This window comes from Diuraphis noxia, unplaced genomic scaffold, assembly GCF_037042655.1.
Source record: "Diuraphis noxia isolate RWA-SAM2 unplaced genomic scaffold, SU_Dnox_SAM2 contig0002, whole genome shotgun sequence".
NCBI lineage: Eukaryota > Metazoa > Arthropoda > Insecta > Hemiptera > Aphididae > Diuraphis > Diuraphis noxia.
In genome coordinates, this window is record NW_028301712.1 from 8,009,063 (window position 1) to 8,036,369 (window position 27,307).

At 28.7% G+C, this 27,307-nt stretch overlaps 1 protein-coding gene across 4 annotated transcripts in view; it reads right to left on the minus strand.

The window, feature by feature from the left end:
• jus (EB domain-containing julius seizure protein) overlaps positions 1–27,307 on the minus strand; it is an 82,930-nt gene continuing 55,623 nt past the window's right edge. For 2 of the 4 annotated variants that reach the window (XM_089220279.1, XM_089220278.1), the window contains 5 exons: positions 27,128–27,274; positions 10,168–10,308; positions 9,400–9,511; positions 5,792–5,985; positions 3,232–3,392 (listed from right to left, as the gene is read on the minus strand). In XM_089220279.1, coding sequence (XP_089076405.1) covers positions 3,247–3,392; positions 5,792–5,985; positions 9,400–9,511; positions 10,168–10,308; positions 27,128–27,274 — 740 coding nt within the window. In that variant the 3' untranslated portion in view covers positions 3,232–3,246. Of the gene's footprint in view, positions 1,827–3,231; positions 3,393–5,791; positions 5,986–9,399; positions 9,512–10,167; positions 10,309–27,127; positions 27,275–27,307 lie in introns of those variants that run through there. The other 2 variants (XM_089220281.1, XM_089220280.1) reach the window with 2 other exon arrangements.

Sequence of the window (27,307 nt, forward strand, 5' to 3'; positions counted from 1 at the left end):
TGCGTTTTGATATAATTGTTTTATTGGTTATAGGAGGAGAATAATAACAGGAAAAATATTTTAATTTAAAGGAAACAAAATATAGTGGTAAAAATATTACAAAAAATATCACTAGTATAGGTATAATAGGTATTATAAATTAATTTTAAATACAATAAAATTAAAAAAAAAAAAAAAAAAAATATTGTGAAAGTGCTTTTTATCTTAGTCTAAACAAATTTGAGTTTAAAGAAACAATATACATCAAGGTTGTTTAAGATTAATTTGACATGTAAAGTATGTATAATAAATAAATAGAAAGTTTTAGTATTTATCACAAAGGGGCAAAAAATGTAACGTGAACAAAATATTACATTTATAAAAGCAAGCTGCTCTTTTGAAACGTCTAAATTTATTGAGCAGTTTATTGCAAACAAGTAGTAAACATTAATAAATTAAGGTAAAATCTTAAGGACAAATAAATGTAGCTGGAATATTTTTTAAAATCTACCATTTTCTTCTAAAGTTTTAATATAATTAAAATCTATCGATGGCAATAATAATTACAGTGACGAAAAGCGGTAAGGAAAAACCGTTATTTTTATTTAAAGTTTACGCTTACAAGTTCTAAGGCGTTTTTGAACTCAAGAAAACCTTCCCTCTGTTTTCTCAAGTCTAGAGATTCGCCTTAGACCCCTGTAAACGGTTAAAAATAACGGTGAGTCCATATCGCCTTTCTGAAATGCATTAATAGAAAGAAATACATGTAATTCATCCTAACGCTATTATCTTCTATGTATATTATTATTTTATTTGTTATATTAACTTACAATCTAAAGAATAAAAAATGTCTTTTCATATTTATTATTATAACAATGACCTACCCTACTTTAGCGAAATTACGCACTATATGTATAGTATATTATATAATATTATTTAAAAAGTTTTTAAATTTACACTTAAAATAGGTACTTAGATTACTTAAAATAGATTTAAAAAAAAACTATACATTGTTAATTGATGGATGATACGTCGTATATGTAAGTAATTATATGATGATATTTTAATTAATAAAAAAAATGTGTATTAGTTATAGTTACGAATATTTTAAAATTTCGTGAGACTAAGAAATAAATATATATATATATTTATATTGTGTATAATATGGGTTATATGCATATATACTTATATGAATTAGTTCATAGCATAATTATAATAAGTACGTTAAATTATTATATTTTAAATATTTAAGTAACACAAATTCATGTTGTAAAATACTTTTACTGTGTGAAGAATAGCTCTTGGCAAATTTTGCCAAGTGCTTTGTCCTATATATTCTAAGCATCGTGATTTCAAGTATTAAAATAATTTTAAAAATATAGCACGCTGTCATTGCGATTTATTGATATATATTGTATATATATATATTTTTTCAAGTGAGATATTTAAAAAATCATTAAAATGTAATATAGTTATAATAATATTATATGCTTGGATACATATTATTATTATGTTTGAATATTATAGGAAAATTAATAAACCATTAGCCGTGGTCCCAAAAGCAATAAAGCCCATTTGCGGATAAAGTAGAAAGAAGAAGAATAACTCTGTTTAAAAATAAAATCATTGCTTGCGATGATGTCCTGACGCCGGTTTTAATCATTAATATACGACGGCGGCAAACATACATATGATTATATTGTTTGATGTTGAGATTCACACTTCGGGCTGTATGTCCACAGCCACAGATGGTTTTTGCTCCGCCGGAAGTGCCATAGGACTTTTGGTCGTCGGAGACCTTACGGTTTCCGCGTTGCTGCCGTTGTTGTTGCCTCGAACTCCACGACCTTAATATTTTTCAATAGGAAAAAAAAATGTCGTTTATTTTTCGATGCATATTATTCTACTTGGTATAGGTATGTAATATATAAATATATATATAATAGTTGAAATGTGTGTCGAGAACAATGATTGAAAAAATTCGAAATCAATAAAATATTTTCCGGACATCCGGTGTTCTACGATAGAATAAACGAGTGTTCATGCAGTACGTCCTACTGTTTTAATACTATATAACAATATAAACTATTTATAGAGAAGTGATAAAATGGAGAAAAAAAATGAAAATATTTCAAATGTTTGAAGAGATTTGTTTACGTTTAAACTGAGTCTAGAGCATTAAACTACTAAGTACAATAGTAATGTTATAACATGTTATGCCATAACTCGTGAAAATTATCACGAATGTATGTATAGTAATGTTTTGTCGTTGAATTTTGAGTTATCCATTAATATCTATATAGGTACTAATGGTACTATAAATTTGTAGCATTTTAATAAATATTATTTTAACTGTATTTGAATGTATACTGATTTTTAAAAGTTTAATAAACTTAAAAAAAATGTTTGAAATAACATTTTGTAATATGAATAATAAACGAACAATTTGTAACTCTAAACAAAGACGCTCTCGGTACTTCATAAACAAGGAGCGTAGACTTTAAGAGTATATTTTAGAGTATATGTTAAGATGTTTTCGTTTAATAAGTAAATATAATTTGTATACGTGATTTTGAAAAAAAAGATCGATGGTCTTAATCTAAAGATAACTACAAACGCTTTACAAATCTTTACTAATGTTTTTTAACATTATAATAGATATGATATAACGGTGGTAAAAAAGAAAAAAAGTCTGCGCTTCAAATTTAATAATATTATGTACAACGGTTTAATTTTTTTCTCACTATAACTCCTAATTGAATTTCTGCGAATACTGTTAATAATATCAACACAACTTAATAAAATTTGGTTTTTAATATTTTTAGCTGTCATCTGCATTTCATTACGATACTTAATAATATAAACGAATCATGAAAAATAAAATATATGACGTGTTCAATTAAAAATCTCGAGACTCGGTTTAAACGATGAATAGAATATTAAATTTCCAAATATTGATAAGTAAATAGATGAATTTAAAATCAAGAAGAACTATGTAGGAATGCACGTGTCCATGTATAAAAAGCATCGTGACTCCGGTAGCTAACTTAACATATTTATGTAGCAATTTAATCTACGAGAATTGATATAATACTATTATAAACGTTGTATTATAGAATAAAATAAAATATTATCTCGTGAGAATTTAACTAATTTTAAATTTACTTATGTTTTATCATTTAATACGGATACTACAAGATTATATGTATTTTTGTAGTTATTGGTGTAATACTATTCACGTGTACTATTATTTAACAATAATAATAATTAATAATAATAATAATAATAATAATAATAATAACAACCACAACAACAACAACAATAACAATAATAATAATAGTAACAATAATAATTACAATAATAATAATAATAATAATATAATACCTCTAAATTACAGTGTACGAAAACGATGACTATTGGACGTGTTTAAAAAAAAAAGAAAAATTAAAAATACATAACATAAATACGTCGTATAAAAGCACTGTGATATTTAGCGATGTTTCACACAAATCGTGGTGGAGAGTCGCATAAAATAAAAACTGATCGTAGAAATAATTTTACGTGGAATCCCGGCGATGAGCCCCGAAAAATGGTCTATGATGTGACGTATACGATATAATATTATTATATAATTATATATGCTATATTAGTTGAAAATGAAGTGAACGGCTGAAAAACGCCTATGAAATAAAGATTTTATGAAGATAATATTGGTTAAAAGTATGTTGGTCACCATATTAAAATAATTGCCACAAAATCGCATATTGTGTTCCAAAAATAAAAAGTGACACGTTGCTTATTAGTGTGTCCTGCAAGCTCAACGTTAATGTGTTATTGCTGCTCGTTTAAATATTTATCGTGTACTGTAAATTACGCCTTGAGAAGTCACAGAAGCGTGTAAATATTGGCCGATGTTTATTCGACGGTAATATAATAAAATATTAAATAATATTTTATTGCACGACGAATGAAATGACGAACGTTTAGTGTCACGATTATGTCATAATATTATCGAACATTAATCGAGTTCGAGAACTATTATATTATTTTACTGTTTGGCGATCGGTCAAAATAAATATCTTCGTGAAAATATCTCTTGTATAGACAAAACGGGTCTAGAAAATAAAAATCGATATTAGACCAACTAATACCATGGGTATAATCACGGAAGGAAACAGCGATTTTCGGTAAACAAACATAAACCAGGGTGAGTCATTATATCGGCCACGTGTGTGATGTCTGGCCACTGTCCACATAGTGTTACGTTTGTTTTGTTTGTCCAAAGTCAATAGCATGGACGGAAATCCCGAAAACTATGCACAACCCAGTCGTAAGTATATATATAGTACAGCAGCACTCGATTATTCGAACCTCGATAATTCGAAAAACTCTTTAAATCGAACTAAACGCTTATAGTCCCATGAGAAGATCTCTATAATTAATAGAAAATACATGTATTCCGGACTCCTCAATAATTCAAAATTTCTGTCAGTGGGTCACACTCTACAATTAGAATTTTTATTTTCCAGAACCTCTACAATTCGAATTTCCTTAATCGTGATTATATGTCTTTTCTGCATATGCATAAAGATTATGTACAATCAATTTGATGTACTCGTAATGAAACTAATAACGACGGCTATTAAAATATATTATCTTACTTTACCTACCTAATCAAGACTTTAATCGCATCATTTTACCAATATAAACGTCTGCAATGGGTAAAAAAATGATGAAATCGAATAAAACGTAGACAGTCGGAATATGGATTCCACGCAGAATAAGTGTTTGTCGATCGCTGACGAAAAAAAGTGATCGCGGATTCGCGGCAGTTAAAGCAGTTGAAAAATAACATGCAATTTTTCACCTCTCTTTAATTCGAATTAATTTCTTTTCCCCTGATTATTCAAACACTCAGTAAATCGAAAAACTTTATAAATCAGTTTAGCTTGGTCACCTGAATAATTTTGAATTATCGAGTGACTACTGTATTTTAAACGGTAATCATTATAATTAAAAGTAAATATCAGTGGCGTGCGCAGGAATTTGGTATGGGGGGGGGATGTCATAAATAAAAATGTATTATGTTTATGTTGATGAACTAGAGATCCAAAATCCACTCGTTAGAAGACTAAAAAAAAGCCCATGGGGGGGATATATCCCTATCATCCCCCCCCTGCGCACGCCACTGGTAAATATTGACGAGAAGCATTTTTTTTTTTTACAAACGTTTCGACTGGCCTGATGCATTTCATTTTTTTTTTTATTTTATACAATCTAGTCCAAAGATTATAATATTACATTTGTCACACATCGAATGAGTTAAAAGTGGCTGTAGTACACAATGCATATAACGTGCGTATTGTTTAAGGTAGTAGAAAACGGTAGAGAAAATACTGCGGATTGGATATGGTCATGTCATAATATTATAATATAAATGTGAAATTAGAATCCATTAATGTACCTATTTGTAGGATATCGATGTTTTTATATTGTGATATTATTCATTTTAAAACCGAGAAACATTTTGAATTGTTTTTTTTCCTCGCAAGACCTCACGATCTAGAGATTTTATTTCGAAGATATTCATGATTCGCCCGCTCGTCAAAACAAAACGATTTTAGCGAAAGTGCTGATCAAACGATTCGCATGTAGCATGTATAAGTAATAATAGTGTTGGAGATTTAAAGACCGTATATATACATATATATATTATAATATTATATGTGTATATATGGCGTTTCACGTATATAAATGATCTCCACGGAGTAGACGAAGAAGCTTTATATAGATAGAGATAGAGGTTTCTAACCTAAAGAAGGCGATTGGGGCTTCAACGAGGCCATGCTTGGTTGTCTCGAAGGGGAATGGGTCTTTGTACTGGATTTGCTACCTCTACGTTCGCCGGCTGCTCCGGGCGGCGGTTTGTTGTCTCTCAGTAGCGACACGTTCATCAATCTCGGGTTGGGTGTGTTGAATATCGTACGGTTTTCTCTCCAACGTGCCCTATAGAAACAGAAATATTAAAATCCACAAACAGCGTATAGTTTCCGCGCCCCGACCGTTATTGTTATTTTTAATTTATTTTCGTACGATTGTATATGGCACAGTACGCATATTATGTTTGTTGCACATATACTATAATATTATCCATTATGTTATTTCAATTTTAAATCATTTTCAAATGTTTTCACGAATGTGGGAAATTGATGACATTGTTAATATTTTAAAACGGTTACTTTATTTTAGATCACGAACGAGATGCGAGAGAAGCTCGTATAGTTTAGTACAAAGATAATTATGTATGTGTGTGTGTGTTTTAAAATTTATTTTAAATCATATCTGAAGCAATAAAAAGTGTGAAAAGTTCAAGTAGAGTTTACAAATGCATATAAGAACTTGTAAGGATTTCATTTACTTTGAACAAATATCATGTTAATTTCCAATAAATCAAAATAATAGAATATTTCTGAAACTAAGATCAAGATTCAAACAATAAATTATTAGTTCAGCATCAAAGTTGATTGATTGTTTTTGTAATTAAATGATTTCAACATTTGCAATGATTTTATTACTTTAATATTATTGTATCCCATTTGATAATATTATATTTTTAGAAAGCATTCATGATCGAATTGAGAATCTTGTGTAGGTACTGTTGTACTAAGCGAACAGTTGAATTAATGTAATATTATTGTTTATTAGACATGTGGGTGGGACGGAGACTTAAAGAATTTATGTATTACGTAGTTTGATTATAAAATAAATATTAAAAGTTTGGTATTTATCGCCCACACAACTGTGACAACAATATTAATAATAGTAAACTTTCTCATTACGGATTTGTAAAATACGACAATAACTCTCACAGCTAAACTACATTTCTAAATACATAGCTGAAATTTAGTGGTGGAAAATATGTATGGAAAGGTTTTCAAAATATTTTTCTGCTGCCATGCAGTAATTAGATTTGAAAACTTTTGTATGACGTATATTTTAATAATTACATAATATTATGTCTTATTAGTAATAAATTTAAATAATTCGCGCGTAAGACAAATGTTTTAAACACCTGTAAGGCTGTAACTCCTTTATACTGGGACGCGTGCTGTGTCCTTCATCATATCAGTGTGCTGATGTTTGATATTTATCATAATAGTTAAGAGGACGCCACACCCGTATTTGTTGTCTCAGTCTTGCAAACGCGTTACATAGCATATATTTACGCTCAGCATTTCAATCCTTACTCCGTTAGTTTAAAAATTAGAATGAATAGAGACCATCTATTATGAAAGATGATGGTAAAAACATTATCTGTGTTTTGTTGGAAGCATTTTTACGAAAATTCAGTTTTTAACTGAGTCATGAGAATTTTTATTTTATAATGTACCTATTATACTCGCATAACTCACTTAAAAACTGATTTGTCGTAAAAATACCTCCAACAAAACACAGATAATGTTCTTACCATCAAGTTTCATAATACCTAGATCTATGCACACTAATTTTTAAGCTAATAGAGTAAAACTTGAATATTGTTAAGCGTAAATTTACGTACGTTTGGCCAGCCCCCCCCCCCCAAGTAAAATCTATAAACAAACTATACAGATATTCACGGGGGGGGGGGGAAGTGACACATTCGTAAGTCCCCCCCCCCAGATCATCAAAATTAACATTTTCGCAATTTTTCTTCTGCAGACATTTAGCACGTAATTTGCATAAATTCGCACGCCTAGTTTGAAAATTCGCACGACCTTCCTTCCTCTCTAAAAACAAAAAAATTCATGGGGGTACATCGTACATACATTTATATAACTATTCAGTTTTATAGAGTACTAGCTGATCCCGTGCACTTCGTTGCCCGTTAAATGTACTAAATTTATATGACTCAAACTTTGTTCAATTCGTTATTTAATAATCGGTGTATGGATTTCAAAACTTATCTTAACTTTTCCGTTACCTGGAATAAAAATTCTGATTTGCAGAAGTATAATATTATCAGGTAGGCAATCTACCTGCGGTAGATCGCGGACTTGGTGCTGTTTGTACGTAAGTTTATGATTTAACTCAAAGTATTAAAGTTATACCAAGTTTCCATTTTTACTTAATTCCACTAACGGTGAATTAATATAATCAATTAATACAAAATCCTTGATTATACTAGCAGTATATTTTTATACATATAAATAGAATAGCTGAATTACCCGGCGTTGTCCAGGGAAAAAATGGCCCGGGAGGTATTCAACTATTTTGTATAAAAAAAATGAGGATGAAAAAACTACTAATTTCTTATATTTTGTACCTTTTTTATTTATTAATTTATATATTATCTTTGTACATATTTCTATTAAGGTTATAATACTTCTTTGTGAACAATATTTATATTTTTTTTTTTTGCTCATTTTTTGCTGGACAGATGGCGAAACTGTCATTTCATCATCACTTCGTCGTATTCCTCTAACCCGGTAACTTTCTCAAATTTTTCATGCCCAAAACCTCTCTGTGATATCCTCTTTAATTTAAAAAAAAATCGCAAGACGATCAAATAAGTAGTTTCGAAGCCAAACCGTAACAAAGATTTCCTCTTTTGCTTGATTTCGGTTTTAAATATTATATTATAGATTCAAATACGAGTATTTGAATATTTGTAATAAAATACGTGTTAAAGTATTTTTTAAATATTCTGAATAATTCTTAAAAGTATTTAAAAAAAAAAACCTTAGTAAAACACCTGTACCTAGTTAATAATATACTATTACATATACAATATACTATACATACATAATTGTAATAAGTATTTCTCAATATTATTAAACACATTTCAAAATTAGTAACTCCTTACTCACTATGTCATATTAAAATAGACTTATGGTATTTAAATTTTGTTAAAAATACTTTTAAGAAGTATTCAGAATATTTAAAAAATACTTTAACACGTATTTTATTACAAATATTCAAATACTTGTATTTGAATACTTTATAAGACTGAATAGTTATATAAATGCATGTACCCCCATGAATTTTTTTATTTTTTGAGGGAAGGAAGGTCGGGCGGAATTCGTGCGAATTACATGCTAAATATCTGTATAGTTTGTTCATAGATTTCCCTTGGGGGGAGGGGGGGGGTTAGCCAAACGTACGTCGCAAATTTGCCATGTTATACGGTATTACCATTATTTACCATGTTACGCGTTTGTAAGGCTGAGACAACAAATAATACGGGTGTGGTGTCCTCTTAATAATAATAAATCTAGCTGGCAAATCATTTTTTACGATTAGTGACAATCGATTACGACATAGTCAAGATACTATTGTTGGCGCATAACGATCGTATGAAAATTACGTAGATTAATCATTAATATTATGTGGAGTTCGAATGAAGAACAGCCATTTAAGAAAGTAACATAAACAAAACCTTACTTGCTAAACAATCTCAGAACTACGCATATAATTATGAACATTAAGCACATCCCAGCCAACACGCACAGCATTGCTGGATCCGTATAAGGCTCGGAGTTGGAATTGTTCTTGGCTAAAAATCACATAAAAAATAACAGGTAAGCGTAACAATATACATAATTTAAAAAAAATATATTTTTTTTTGAAAACAATACGTATTGACGAATGAATGTTTTATTGTTATATTTTATTTATTTTAATTTTGTCGTCTTCAATTGAAGTAAAATGAATGAAAACATTCGAGTAGCGTGCGTTTGAAAGTTTGAACGTATGTAAAAATTAAATTAAATTGAAATATATTATAGCGATATAGAGTACTTTTTATCAACGTTAGACACAGAATTCATTAATCGACATGAATGTATTGTAAATATGTTAAAAACATAATTTGTGTATCAAGCACTTTATTTTTGTATGCACAATTTATATTTTTAAAGTATTGTACATAAATTGTGGTGCTATATTGCAAATATATTACTACTTGAGAAGTGTTCAAACTATATAATGATATGTATATAAAAATATTATGTAGGTAGTGAAAATTGTTATGAAAACGTTTTTATCAAAATATAGTCAGATAAAATGAAAGAATCGAGTTAAGAAAGAGTCGCCTTGTCATCACAAACCATGATTCATGATTATTATTCTATAACTTTTTTGTTTCGACTCTTAACGTAATAACTGTATAATTTTATATACTGACATTAAAACAATATAATTTATACCTACCAATACATTGGACCGTCCCATCCGTTTGAAACACAGGAGTCCTCTCGAACCGGCAAGCGCAAACATCATCTCTGCACTCTGTTTGGAATACGAGGTTCTCACATTGCTCGTTGAAAAAACACGGGTTGTTAATCGCTACGTCTGAAACATTTTTCGAGTGTTGATTTAAAACAAAAATGATATGAACATATTTGAATGTTTTTTAAAATATTTATTTTATACCAGTAAAATTATATGAAAGGCGGCACATCAAAGTTTAGGTAAACCTAATATTACCCTTTCAATCGTGTGAGTAGCAAACAAATGTTACTGTTGTAGTGTTGTGTAAAAGAGATGACGAGAAACTGCCCTACTTGATGCATACAAATATTGTAATCGATCTTTGGTCAACAAGTAATATTTTTCAATGAACAGCATTTTACTCTTCGTTCAACGTACAAAGAAAACAATCAACACAATACAATTAATACGAAAACTGCTTTAAATTTCTTATGAAGTGTGCATATATTTTTACGTTTTAATATCAAATTTAAGAGCACAATTAGAATAAAAGTTTAGAAGAATTGGATAACATTTTGAATTAAATTTTCAGTAAATTATTAGCAACGATTGGTAGTTAATTTTGAAGTATAGATGAAAACTCTGCACAGATTTTTAGTAAAAAATCAAAGTTATCAGATATTAATGATATTACCTATTTGTATGATGATAAATAATTTTTGTCAGGGACCAATTCGTACACTTTATTATTTTGACCTGGAAATCAATTTTGTATTTCCTGATCTGTGTATAGCCGTATAGGTGCACTATTAGTACATTTATTCGGTTTGGTCAAGTGAACAGCGAAAAAAGAAAACGTAGGTATGAATAATACACTTAAATGACTATTTTGAAAGACAGCTGGCCGATTGAATTTCAAGTAGATAATTCAAAGGATATCCCAACTATCTGTGTTCAAGGCAAACTTTTTTATTTTTATAAGACTGTACAAGAATAGGATTATTTTTTGAATAATACTTGAATGTACGAGTCAGCGTTCAAATCTTATGCTGAATAATTGCGTGATTATTATAAAATAATTTAATGATTTTTGAATCGTTCATACCAGAAGCATTCAAGCTGAATAATCACAGCAGAAAAACAATATCCTTTTTTACGCGACCACTTAAATACAATTTATAGTGCACCAAACCGTCAGGAAATCGTTAATTATTAATGTACAATTTTTAATAGTGTTGTGACTGTATGTTTACATTTATAATAATTTATGTCAAAGGTTAAAATTTTCAGAACATTATATGAGGTATCACGTGTATATTGTATACGATCGAGTGAATTGTGTAACGAATCAAACGATTTACATCCTACATTAAACAATCATAGTACGACGGTTAGAAACATAATATTATAATTGCGATAATTCATTATTTGATTTTATTATTTCGTATTTTTTGTCCCACTATGTACACGGTCATTTGCACTTTCTCGACATTTATATGATGATGAAAGTTGCGTGGCCAGTATAGGTTGAGGTGTTCGGAACAATAAATTCTAAAACCTCGCGATCACTTAATATATTAGCTAGACAGTGTTAGGTTGCCATATCACTGAATATTATATCATTATATCTATACGGAAAAAACAAAATAAATAAAATTTGGCGTTTATATCGACTCGGTAGATTTTCGAAAAATATTTACGAAATTCGTGTAGGTATCTACTAAGTATAAGTAGATACGTAGGTCAGGATTTAAATTATTTTACCGAATAATCGATTTTGGACGAATATGTTTTTCATTTTTCAAATTGTTCAATGAAACTATATTATTACGTCACGGGCGACTTTTATTGCTGCAGTTCATAATGTTCTAACCGACTACTACGTCATTATTACATCATTAATAGCGTGAGTCTGAGAGTTTTAAATAGAATTGGTACGAAAACAAAATGCACGTAAATCGATCACAATAGTAATCGGATATTCACCGATTCGAACCAATGCAAATTACGGGTATACCAACACCTATACTGTATCTACATAGGTGACCAAAGGTTGACGTACATTTCGGAATTTTCCCATTTCCCTCGGAATACTAATCATTTGAGTGAAAAGATTTTTTGAAAATCGTTATTCATAGGTCGCCTCGGGTCAAAAGTTCAGATGTGTGATGGCCGCGTGTGTGTGCGTTGTATTATATCGCAGTCAATACAAAATACGGACGCTGGACCGATTTACGTATGCTATACTCGACGACCGCGATGCCACTGAACAATTGTGCCACTGACATAAATTTCACAATATTGGTGTAAGGTTCGTGTTGTTCAAGTCGACGCATCGGCGTAATTGCTCGCGGTGCGCAGTTTTCCCAGTCGGCCAATTCCAAAATGCATTCCGTCTTCGCGCGTATCATAATACGTATAATAATCGTGACGAGCAAACAACGGTCCGTTCAAGATCTTTCCGGTCTTCCGGCGGCGTTAATATAACGATTCCATTCGACTCATTGTCTTCCTGTATGTTTTTCCCTCGAGAAATTTACGGTAACCTGACTTGCTGGTTCGAATTTCTGCATTGTTATACATATAATCATTATTGCGACTACGACATCGCCGTTGTTATTTGCTCGCTGCGTCGGTGGCGATTGATAGTTAAACCAATCGATAATCGCGATGGGCCACCGACGATTATAATATTATAATACATAATATATTGTAGTAAGTACTATATAAATAGCTAGTCATAGTAATAATTTTACGTGTAGGTAATTCTGACACGTCCCGGTGAACACAACGGTTTCTGAAATTGTCACGATCCGCTGATGTTTAATTTTCCTCATCCACCAGCGGCGTATTTACGGGGGATTGATCCCCCCTTGGTCTTTTTTTCTATTATTAAAGAATTTACCTATATTTAACTAGACACTAAATCGTGTTTAGTATTTTGATATGTTACTTTAATTTGTGATATTCAGAGTCATCCCCTCCCTATAAGGATTCTTAAATACGCCACTGTCATCCATTACGGATCTCACGGCATGGAGTGGCGATCGATGGATAAATTATGCGTCGTAACATCCGGTGACGACGACAGCTTAAGCCGGGAACGTGTCGTATAAAAGGCGATTTTTTTTTTATCCCTATACAGTTTGTTTTTTATTTTTCTTAGCTTCTAATCAAAAGTTATAATAATATTTAACAACTGGGTTTTCATAAAAAAAAAATACCTTATACAGTGGTTTTACCGTTAAATTAACGAGTTTTAGTGATTTATAAACACAATATTATGTTTGGAACACTTATTATTATTATGTACCCGCTAAGTCCGTCGTTTAGTTATCAGTAGGTACCTACATAGTTGTGGGTTTTGACATTAAGGTATTTATTCATTATCCGTTATAGTTACGGTACATAAATTGTACGTGGAATTATAATTTATTGCGTCGTATTAAATTACGTTTAGAAATCTGGAATTCAGCACACTCGTAGAGTGAGCTTTCTTAAATTTTTAATGAATAATATGTGTTTATAGTCTTGTATTTATTTTTAATGTTTTTTTCTTTTAGATGATAATAATAAGTATGTTTTTAAATTTAAATTTATATCGTTATATTATCAAGCAGAATATTAACTGAGAATATTTTGTGCTTTAAAATCAAATTTTGAAACATCAATTAATTAAATCAAATAATAATATTAGAATCTGAAGTATTGTGGATTATTATATAGTAGGCCAATATTTTGGGGGTAGACTTGTGCCACTCTACTCGGTACATATACACATTTTTAATGCTAACTGAATTATAAATTATTGCTGAATTAACAACTGGCTGGTTTTAAATTAGATTTTCATAAATCTAAATATTTCTACATACAGTCTGCTTTGGAATACAAAATGAAAAACGTATACCTACTCTTATTGGTAAAAAAAAAAAAATAACGATAAAAGTAAAACATATATATTATATTCTTCTAAAATTGGTGTGTAGTATTGAGCATTTCAAATATGTAACAATAAATATTTTCAAAACCACATAATATTAGTGCATATGCTATATTTAAGAGAATCAAACGTGTAAGTCGTGTTTTCAATGTAAAGCAGACAGGCGTGCCGCGGTCATACACAATGTGACGAAAATGTGTGGACTGCAGTGGGCACCTATACCTATTACCTACATTTAGGACAGGCGGTTGGTATACAGAGTATCTGTTAGTCTCGATGATCGATGTGTCATATTACGAAATTGTAATATGATTTATGCGTGCGAGCAGATAGAATAATAAGTATTAACATCGATATTTATCGTAATATTACATTATCGCCATGTATCAACTCGAAAACGACGTGGATACACGTTAGGTTAGGCATCGTAACTTATATTTTTATATAAACCCTGAAAACAACTGAGCGCAATTGGTCGTCTATTGACCCAAAAAAGACAGAGCGCAATTGGTATATTAAAAGGTCATTTTAAGCGCAATTGGTACACTCCCAATGAGATAAGTACCTACGGACTTTTTGATTTTTTCTGAAAGAAAATTGTCGCATCTTAATACCTAGATAATAAGTACGTAATATAAGTGGTAAGTAATAATATGACTAGTATGATGCATACATTCCACACGTAACCAGACGTGGTTTTGTTTAAGTTAAAATAGTAAACTTAATACATTATTTCACGAAAAACAAAAAAAATGATAATTGTAGGGAAAACCTTGATAAGTGAACGTTAGATTAAGTTAATGAAGTGTATGTTATGTATATGTAGAATATAATCGAACGAACGCATATAGCAATAACCACGCATGGTCAATATCTTTCATAGAATGAAGAATAATAATTATAAACGAGTATATTTTTTCAAAAACAATAAATTTAAAACCATAAAATTGTTTTTCGATCATTCTGAAAAGTTTCAAAAAAGTGAACTTATCTGGACGTTTTTGCTGCGCACGCCGCTCGAAATTTACGAAAACAGCAACTGAAGCAATGGACTAAATAATATTAAGTCTATTTTATGTTGTTACAATATTATATAGAAGCTAATAACCTTGATGTTGATGCTGTAATAATTATAAAAAAAAAAAAAAATATTATATAGCAATGCATTAATGCGTCATGCTTATACAACCGTTTTAGATTTTGATTTACAACGTGTTTCGGGGGGGGGGGGGGGGGTCTGACAGGCCGACGTCATATGAGATTATATCCAAAATGATAAAGAAATACCCTTTAAAGAGGGGCGTCTAACTTTTTTATTTATGGGCTATTTACCTTTTTTTTAAAAAACAAAATAGAATCTGATTAACCATAAAAAAAAATACAAGATTATTACAAAATAGTTAGAAAATAAAAATAAGTAACAAGAAAATAAATGTTATGTTTAGTTAATTGATACGATTTTCATATTATCCCTCGACTGACTGAAGACAAGCTTCAGTTCGAGTATTTCCATTACAAAATCCGTACACAAAATGCATATCAGCAATGTGAATGAATAGCAAATCAAATAACTTGGGAATTTTGAAACTTATTACAAATTCACTTACAAATTATTAATTAAAGCAAAGGTCTAGGTACAGGCAACACGACAAATAAAATGTACTGAAGAAAGCGAAATGATAACAAAAAAACTAAAATTTACCAAAGAAAATAAAATTAAATGATTAACGACCCATACTCGACTCTATGAAAACCAAGATTGTGACGATACGTATAATTTTGCAGTTATGAAAGATATGAAAATCAAACTTTTAAAGTATTCTAATTATTATTCAGTAGAATAATATAATAAACAAAAAACCCTTAGTAAATACTAAATTATTTGAAGTTATACGAGATTTACTTTTAAAAATACTAATTATTGATAAAAAATGTATATTTTTTTCAATTTAATAAAAATAATTTGCGTATTTCTGGTTGAATTACGTATATTGGTTGATAGAAAACATAACAACATGGTCCGACGGAGATGAATAAAATAGTCAATAGAAGAAAAATCTGGGAAGGAAATATACGTTTTGGCCAATATCTCGACCACTATTTTATTATTTCGGTCAAACCTACAGCTCCGACAGTTCAGTATAATTGGTTTTAATGAATTCAATGGTTTATCGTTGCCTTCATACAACAACAACAACAACAAAAAAAAAAAAAAATAGTGTACCGAAATTATAATATGTATATTGTTTATACGCCACCGCGCAACAGTACCCGGGCAGCTTGTATCTCACTTTTTTTTAATCTTCTAAAAGTCTTGAACAAATCGTATCTGGTTATAGGATTCGTATATTATACATTTGGGTAATTTTTTTTTTTCTCAAATATTATTGTCACAATACAGCTATATTTTTACAATACGGACATTGAATATCAAAAACAATATAATATAATGATTTGAACATCTTGATTTGTGACAGAATAAATGACGACGCGCGACGGTAAAACAACGGACTACGCAACTATAATAAATTATGATAGGCACGCAGAAAATTTCCAAAAGACCAATTTCCTAAAAGCCACCGGCTGCATATGTCTCACGTTTTGCACAAAAGTTTTTGTTACACACGCGATCTTTAAACAAAATATAACATATAAGCTAGTAAATAATCTAATATTATGTCATTTTATAAATATATGTTGTATTTTTGTATTGTTTTATGCCTCCACAGGACCTTTATAATCAGTTTAAGATGAAACGTATAATATAATATGTTATCTTCGACAGAATAAAAAATAAATAAATACTATCGTGTTTCGTGTTTGACGTTGCAATTTATTATATTATGATCTGATCTATCTTTGTCATATTACGAAAAGTGGTCGCTTCGTTATATGTTTTTTGTTACAAAACGCGTGCATGCAATCATATCGTTGTTATTTATTTTACCGATATTGTATTGTTATGGGTAAATATGTAATTTAAATTTAGACACAATAATAATTTTTTACATAGACAATAAGAGTTGGTGATTTTTTAAAGGTATTACATACGTCAAGGTTCATTAAATTATACATATACTTACGGTTTTAAGGTTGTTATTTTAAAAAGTTTGTTAGTGCATTTGGAATAGAATTTTTTTGAATTTTTTTTGATATTATTTTTTTATTTTACAATTTGTATTAAGTAATTATACAATAAATACACAGGTCAGAGGAGAAAAATAATTTAAATGAACTTCACATGATCAAAGGAAATATCTATTGATATTACTCTACAAATATTACCTACATACATGTAAAAATAACATTATAGTAAGTTACCGTTCTTTTTTTTTGATGAAATTGAGTATCAATAATAATTTAAATATTTATATTAAAAGGTCTCTGCTGGATATTCTTTTGAGCTGTTCAGTTGATGGATTGTATTGAAGTTCAATTTGATATGAAAGGAATTCGAGTAATGAGGTAGGTAGGTATGTAGTTCTTAATTAATTTTTTTTTTGTAGAATTTAGATGATTGATCTGGAGTGATAATTTTAGTCGTTTCGATCACCTCCATGGATATTGTTCTGAGGGATATTAATTGTTGATAAGATTCTATAATTTTTTATATGTTGATGTTATGCAATTTTAGTGAATTTAATAAATATAAGTAGTATCGAAATAGTTTATCGTAACTGTTGACGACGAGCCAACATGTTTAGAGATATTGTGTAGAATCGAATTCTCACTTGGTTTGCAATTAATCAGTCGATTCTATCGATAGCTGGTATACGGGGAATACGGTAGACGTGGCTCAAAATCGAACTAAATGTGTTTTCCCAACTATTAGAGTATTGTTACACGCGTAATTAATTTCAGCAATTTGGGATCTATGGCTGAGTGATTAGATCTAGAGTTAGTGATGAGTGGCTGACAAGAGTTTCTTGGCTGTTTATTGTTTTCAATTTGGATCTCGAGGTCGTCTACCCGAAAACGTGACCTCTGGAGATTGCGTGAGTCTTACCCCTTTACGGCGGTATAACCTTTGTTGCAGGTATACTACGTGTACAGTATAAGCGCCATTGATCCAACTACAACCCCACTGGTAGGTTTTTATAGTAATATTTTTTTATAAAAAACATATAATAATACGTAAAAAAGAGTCATTATATTATATTATATACTCATAATACGTACGAAGTGCATTCATTTTTTCTACAAATAACATATAATTATTGTTGTTCTTACTATACAAAGAATATTAAAATATGTTACAAAAATATCTACGTTAATTCCGTATAAGGCAGAACATTTCAATATACATTATAATATGTATATACATTTATAATACATTTATATTTATTAGTTTTTCGGTGTGTAATAGTTAGAAAAATAATAGCGTTGAACCATAAACTGTATATATATATATATAGTAGATAGGTACTACATTGTATATACATAGATAGAGATATTCTATTAACAGTAAACACTCATTATCTGGAAACTTAAATACTTATAGAGTAATAACTACTTTTTTGAAATTGCATTTTATAAATTGGAATTCTTAGAAAAATATTCTGCTTTGGGGTATGAAACTAAAAACGTTTGCTCCCATTATTAAATATTAAGACTATAGTAATTTTATTTAAAGTAAATTTAGTTTTTATAATAACTTCAAATTATTTTTAAATATATTCATACTTTTTAAAATCATGAGCTTACTATTTAATGAATCATCTCAAGTTTAGTATACTATAAATATTATAAAACGTAGTTATAATAATATATATATAATAACTAGCATGTTAATATAATATTACAACACTGTAAAAGTGTAAACTAAAGGTAGTAAGTATGACAATTACGTATTTTATAAATCATCTACGTTTATTTGTAACTCATTTATCTTAATTTCCACTCTTTATAGCGTTTTATGAAACGTAGTATTTTATGTTATGAGTTTATCGTTAAATAATAATATGACGATTGCGCAGTATTCTGAAATCACCTACACATGTACGTGATGAGACGTTAGGTTTTGGTTTTTGAATTAAAATTTAAAGTTGGAAATTACCATTATATGTGGTTTTAGTTCAGTGAATAAAGAGATTTTAGAACCACTTACGATTGGTAGTTTTAATAGGTACATATATTTTTTATAAACATGACATGTGAATAATATTGACAAAATATACTGACTTCATAAATTACTACTCTGCATGATAAATGCACCAGGAAAGTATGATGATATGTAAGAATCTAGACTCGTATAATAATAATAATATAACGATACATGTTGGTAGAAAATATGAGATGGGTAATATAAATACGAAAAATAAAACAAACAAATATATTAAAATTGAATTTCTTTTCAGTCTGTACGTGTACATACAACGTTATAAGATGGAAACGTGTATTTATTAGTGTTCATGGAAATATTTATCAAGATCAAAAATTTCCTAAAATAAAAATAATACATTATAAAATAAATAATGAAAAAAGTGTAATACCTACGTTTGTTAAATATACCCACTATAAAACCCGAGTCTTTCGTTTCACATAATAAATCAAAATATAATAATGCGCAGGTTTATAGATTGTCACGTTTTAAAATAGGAAACCACAGGCCGATTTGTTATGCTTATACCTGTCAAATTATGGCAAATTTATATTCCATAAGAGTAGTACTACGAACTCTGCAAGTTCATATAAATTTAATTGGCATACGCGTATTTATTATTTTTTTGTCAGAAGGCTTAAAGTATCCAAACTACATACTTACCTGTGTCTTTCGTTTTCGAAATCGTTTGTATTCAAACTGCATACAATTTTGTGGCAACCAATAATGATTATTTTGTATACAATTATAAATAAGAATTTATCTCAGAGAAACAACTCGTGGGTTTAATTTATTAATCTTTCTGAACAACTTTTTGCACAGCGAAATTTAATTTATTTTAACATCAACAGTAAATAGGTACATCATCCTTTTTTATTTTTACAATTAATATACAATCTGTATCATTAATACAATAAGAATATGTACTGAGAGTACATTCAAAAGAAAATAATTTGATAAAAGGAGCCACCCATTGATGACACTTTCTATGGTTATTTAATTATTTACTTAATAATTATTTTTATTATTTTTTAAATTATTTTTAAAATTTTTTTTTAATAACAAATCACGACACCGCTTGCGTTTTAAACGTCTTGGGGGGATTACTTGGTGTGGTAGCGGAGACCAATTTTTTGATAAGTGGATTCGAATGAACGTTTAGGTGGTCGAAGAATCGTTTATAGAATCATTTGGATTCCTCAGCTATTGTTTTTAGTTTTAGGTCTGAATGAAGGAAAAAATTTGAGACGTAAAGAGGTGCGTTTGTTAATTTCCTTAGAGCAATGTTTTGGAATGCTTGAATTTTATTAACGTTTGCTTTTTTGTACACCCCATAACTGCAGGCCGTACGTCCACATTGGTTTTAGTAGACTTTTATATATAAGAAGTTTGGTGCACGTAGATGAATACATCATCCTAACCTTATAAAATCGTAAATTTAATAAATGCATTACTTTAACAGAAATATTTATTAGTTTTAAATTATATAATATGTAAAAATAAAACTTTTAAAAATTAACCATCGGATGTGATAACCTACAGAAAACATTAGTTAATTTATTGTAAGTAGGTATAGGTATTTCAAAAAACATTCTTTAAAACAATATTTATAGTTAATTATTACACTATACTATTATGTTAACGGATTTTTTTTATGTAAGTTATCATTATTTTATGTGCCAATAAATAATCTGGTTGGTAAATTACTTAAAAAAAAAAAACTCCAAAATCTGATTTTTATTTTCAACATGATTTTTTTAGATCAGAATGAGGGTAAATTGTTAGGTTTTAATTTTTTTTTTTTATGATGAAACCAATGGGTAATTCTTATCTTTATAGCGATATGGAGTTATACAAGCTGATCAATTTTGACATATGAAAATAAATAAAAAAGTTTATTTATTTTTATTTGAAAAAAAAATATAAATTTAATTGAAAAAGTTTCAAACTAAATAAATACAAGTTGAACAACAGGATTAATATATAGTATTGTTATGTTATTATATAGAATACTGCATAATAAGTTGTGCATATTTAAGTCAAATAATAAAAATGGTTGTGGAAGCTAAATAATAAGTAATAACCAAGGATAAAAAGTAATTATATATCTACTTATATTTAGATAGAGATCTGTAAGTTTGAGTTAACGAAAATTTGAGTTTGTTACATTAATAAATACATTTTTTATAATATGAATATATTATAATTATAATATATATAAATTATAATGATATAATTTATCATAATATAAGGATGATATTATAATATAACAGCTTAATATTTAAATATTTTGTATTTTGTTTAAAGTTTAATCTAATAGATATATTTTAAATAAAATAGTGACTCATACTTTATTTCTTGATCTGATTAGAAATATAGTTATTATTAAAATAAAATAATGAACCAGAGCTACGATAAGTAACATTCGCAGATACTGTTATTATAATAGATGTTCTGTATTTATTTATTTCGTAGTTTGTTTTAACAAAATATTAATTTAAATTCATTTGGCCTGTATTATGATTGTATCTATGCATTTACCCCCTCTCAGAAAAATGTTTATGGAATTAAAGCAAAGTCACTTCCATTTTTCTCACAAAGCTAAGAATTTTAGAATTTATTTTTTAAATCCTCTTTGTCTCTGGGTCATGTTTGTTTGTGGTGAAATAATTCTATAATGTTATGCATTTTAAATTGTTTAATTTTAAACAAATTACGTTTTGCTATCCGGTAAATTTAATTAAAAATTATCACTTAAATTGTTTTTAATTAAAAACCCTGATCACTTAAATAATACGTAATTGTACTGATGTTTTTGATGTTGTATTTTATACTTGAGTTGCACCTCAACTGAGGTATTCAACAGTCAAATTGATTTTGGTCGGTGTGGTTGTAGAAGGTACCTACGAAGTAGTTACCTATATATCATATCGTCACAAAGGTAAATGCAGATATCCACTTTTGGAAATTATACCATGGTATATAACGTGGATATATAATACAATATACATATAAGTACATGCAATGAAGAAACCGCAACGTCACGTGTCACGCGATCGGTGTCGATCAGATAAACGCCAAATTACCCACAAGCCCATAATAATTATCGTAGTGGAGATTTAAACATGGGCAAGAAGGTGTCGGGGGAAAATCGGACAAAGGGTTTTCAACAGGAGTTCCGGAAGTCGATAATATGATTTCAAAAATAACGCATTATGTTCGTATTTGGCAGGGCGCTCACGATTTGTTTTTGGGTGTTGACCAGTTGCCCCCCACGGCTGTTATCGGAATATTAATAATATACCAGTTGCCCTCAACCGAATGTACCATTTGCCCTCACATGTTAATATATACACGAATACAATATATAGCATGTAAAATAGGGGAGGTGAATATACAAATAATAAATAAATTATGAAACTCAATGTGATAATTTGTCAAAAAAAAATAAAAACAACTATAAAATGATACCTTTGTAAGCATTTAATTGTAACAGTGTTAATGCTGAGTGAACTTCAGAAATAGATTTTGGTAGTGGTAGAAGTGTTTTTCTTCTCGCACGATAAATGCTTCTGCGAATGGACTTTATACATCGTTTTATGTTATATCACTTATATCCACGACGTTTGATTGAACTTCTTCACGTATTAGTTTTAATGAGCGTTTGGAAATTTCATCCACAGCTTTGCACCAAGCAGGCTATTATTATTTAAAAAAATTTTTAATTTATCCATCTTATTTGTATAGTACTCGTATATTATATTTAATACAATATTATATGTAATTCCAATCATATGAATTTGATTCAATCATTTTATACTATTTTACTTTATTTTCATAAATAATTTTATATTTTATTTATTATTTGTATATTCACCTCCCCTATTTTACGGGTTATATATTGTAATCGTGTATATATTAACATGTGAGGGCAACTGGTACATTTATTTGAGGGCAACTGGTGCATTTTTCTCTAGGTAGTTTGAGGGGAATTGGTATAAAAAAGGTACTTTTTGGGGGCAACTGGTACATGCCCTTTGTTTTTCGCGTAGACTTGCATATTGTTGGTCAATGGAGATGTTGCTCTAGATTATTCATATTATTTTTCAATTAAGTAAATAATATTTTTGTTTTTAGGTTATTAATTTATAATTATTATTTTATGTATAAAAGGATTGTTAATGTTCGCATCGACAATTTCGTCAGAGGAAAAAAAAGTGTATTGATTATTTATTTATTTTTTAAGCTCCCAGTTTTTGAACAAATATTTAAGTCTATATATTAAAGCAAATAAATTTATTCACTTTAATCTTTTTGCAGGTTTTTCATCGAATCAAGGGTGTTTAAATAGATTTGAAACGATGATCGACAGTTGGGTTCCTAAATGCTTTTTAAATCTTGACCTCAATCCGAATTATGTATACAAATTATTTTTTTAGAAGATAGACATTTTGAGAATCCTCTTAATGAATATACTAATTTATTTTTATTATTTCTAGCATTGTCTGTCACTAACAATAGTTTAGTATTAATGATCGCTGGTTTGCAATCAATTATATTACTTTTATTTATTAATTCGGTTTAATCGAGAGAATAGTATAAATATATTATTATTAGATATTAATATAACTTAAAAATAACGAAAGTAAATTTAATAAATTATAAAATACATGAGTGGGTATATCGATAGATAACCATTAAAAAAACAAAAAAATTTTATTTTTAGAAGTGTTAGGGAATATTGAACATAATATTTCAATGCTATACATTCGTAGTTTTTTATTTTAATCGACAAATCGACTCGTAATAATTGTTTCACTATTAACTTTTAGAGAATCGTTCAAATTGTTTATTTTATTGATGTGTACTTTTAGTATAGTGAAAAGTTTTGTCAGACGTATAAAAGCTTCTTAATTTAAAATAAAAAAAAAATCAATTATGACTGTGTTAAAGAACTTGCAAAATACTTTAATGAAATTATATGACATAATATATAAACGTTGAGTCAATTTGAAATACACAATCTGTATAACTATAACATAGCACAATAAGTGTATATGATATTATAATAGTAGCATGAATATTTTGAATTAAGAAATCAATCATTGGTTGGGAATTAACGCTGTCTAGAGTCTAGAAATTGGTTGTTTTTTATTTTTTATTATTTTTTTATTTATAACAAGTCACGGAACCAGTTACTTTTTAGACGATTCCCGGGCTTTCCCGGTATGGTTTGAGTGTAGAGGCTCTTTATCAATGCATTTTGGTGGGTTTGCAGACGATTATGAAAGCGTTTGTTGAAATCTACAGCTTATTCTGTCACAGTTTTCAATGTGAGGTCTTTATGTACCTAGGGTATAATTAGACACAAAAGGCGGAGCATCTATAATTTTTCTAAGAGCAATATTCTGGAACTGTTGGGTTTTGTTGGTATTAGATACTTTAGCAGTACCTCACAATTGAAGACTGTAGGTCCACATTGGTGTTTTAGAAGTGTTTTATACATAAGAACTTAAACTTTTAGTTTAAAGTGTTTATTATTTGTAAGCAAGGAACGTTGACTGCGGGGTCGGGCATTTAAGGCAAGTCTTTTGATACGGATGTGTGCGTTCCAAGTAAGGCGTTTATCCAAATTGAGTCCTAGGTATCTGACTGTGTTAGACGTTGAAATAGGAACATAATTTAAAGAGACATTTGGACAGAAGAAGTGAACTTCAGAAATTTAATTTACGTAGGACGTAATTAGTATTGCATAGTCCCATAATAAAAAGATTTCGTCGGATGTTTTGATAAAAAAAAATCGATAAATTATTAAAATAAACGTAGGTACCTATATAAATTACCAGTAGCCTCGGTTAGTTATTTTCGATTTATATAAGTATAGGTATACATAGCAACCAGCTATAAAGGTCAGTCACAGCATTAGATCGTTAATGTTATTTATAAGTAAGAGTAATAAAAACTTAAAACTATTTAAATTATGATAGAAACGTATCGCTTGGACGGTGTACATAAAAAAAGGTGTTATAGGTATAATATAATGTCTTTACCGTGATTTGCTCATTGGGATGGAAAACACTATAATATGTGTATATTTACTTCTTATATTGTAAACGAGGATGTATGTAAAAAATCAGAAACTGGAGTGAGTATTATTGCATCTATTAAGTTGTTACTTACACTTTTAGTAACAGAGTCAGGTTCTTGTAAGTTTTTTATATGACTATAAAAGTAACGATCGTTTAAGTGCAATTTATTTTATATTCATACATAGTATATTATATAGTTATACGAAGTTTTTTAACAGTAAATTACTTGACATGGATATTACCCAAAAAAGTATTCGGATCACGTGCCGTCTCGGGTCTGTATAATAAACAGGCATATTAAATAATCAAAAAATTCAAAAGTGTACAATAATTTTCTAAAACCTTATTCATTTTTAATATGTTTTAAATGCAAGCGAAACCCGTTTTTAAGAATTAGATAGACCCATTAAATATTATGTATAATACGTTTACATGTTATATAATAATATATTATGACCCCTATCAAAAATACTATTTTATCTTTAATTGTATGTACCATAATTTGAAAAAAAATCAGTAGTTATCTAATAAATAAGAACAATTTTTGATTCATGAGAAATGTCTTTGGACTGATTTTAATTGAGAAAAAATCAATTTAATTTATAGTTTGAAGTATTTTTTCAAGTGAATGGAAAAGAGTTTAGCGATATGTTTTAGAAATCATAGAAAATTAGAAAGTATTAGGTCTAAGAAGGATTTTATCTGGGAAAATACTTTTAGAATACAAATTTGGAATAACGAAATATTATACTTCTATTACCTTTACTCCAATAATGTTTATATTTAGTAATATAATTTTGAATATACTGTTCCGACTGTCACGATTCGAGACTAAATAAGTTAATTGGTGTTTTTTATATTATTGTACATTAAGTTAATGGTTCACTATTCAAAATTTTAATATTTCTCAAAAGAAATATTTTTTTAGTAGGTACTTTTATTAATTAATTTTTTTTTAATACGTCAATATTATTATGATTATTCAACGTCTTCAATTGTCTTTGATATGAGTACTTTATGAAATAATAAAAATGCTCATTGAATTATTTCCATACAAGTTTTTCGTCTACAAGTTGTTTTTTAAATTTTTAAATGAATAACTAAGAAAACAAACTAAAAAAAAAATTGACCAATATCTATAATTATCAAAAGTCCACAACTTTTTTGGTTATATTTTATTCGTATAGAATATTAAATAACTGTATAAGAATAACTGTTATTTATTAATTTATGCATATTATGATCAAGCTGTGTCAATAACATAAATATTTAGAATTTTAATGAATCATATAATCTTTATATTTAGAAGAAAAAATATAACATATTAATATAATGTCACATAAAACGTTAAAAACGATAAAAAATTTAATTTATTTCTCTGAGGTTTTAATTAAAAAATAAAAACCAATTTTTCCTCTTAAATGCCTGCCGCTATTATATTATAACTATTTGTTTTGACTTTAGGTATGTTTTCGCAATAATTTCGCTCAGATAATACGAACGATAAATTCTTAATTCTTCTTGATAGAACTGTGCGTTGGCACTTGACAGAAGTTTATTATATAGTGTTTCACTAGTGACTTGATGAGGTCTACTGGAAAGGGAAAAAAACTTGATTTATTTTTTATTTTTATTTTTTATACCCACCCGCGTACACACCGTTTCCCCCGCGTAAAATGGTTTCTAGCACGCATATCTACGTAAACGATTATAAAATGTATAATAATACGCAAGTGTAACATTGCAGTAAAGTTAATAATAATAAAAAAAAAACAAAAACAAAAACAATGAAAATCAATATAAATTCATAGTTTATAATATAATACGTACTGTGTCCACATTTGTCTATGTGGTTGGTGGCCTCAAATTCGGGTTGACACAGACACTTTTTGTTGCTCCGGTCAATTCTACAAATTGACCCGTTGAAGTGACAGTCGTCGTTGGATTCGCATTTGTCACCAAATTTTCTCTCTGTGACTAAAATAATAATAAACATTACGATAGTGTTAT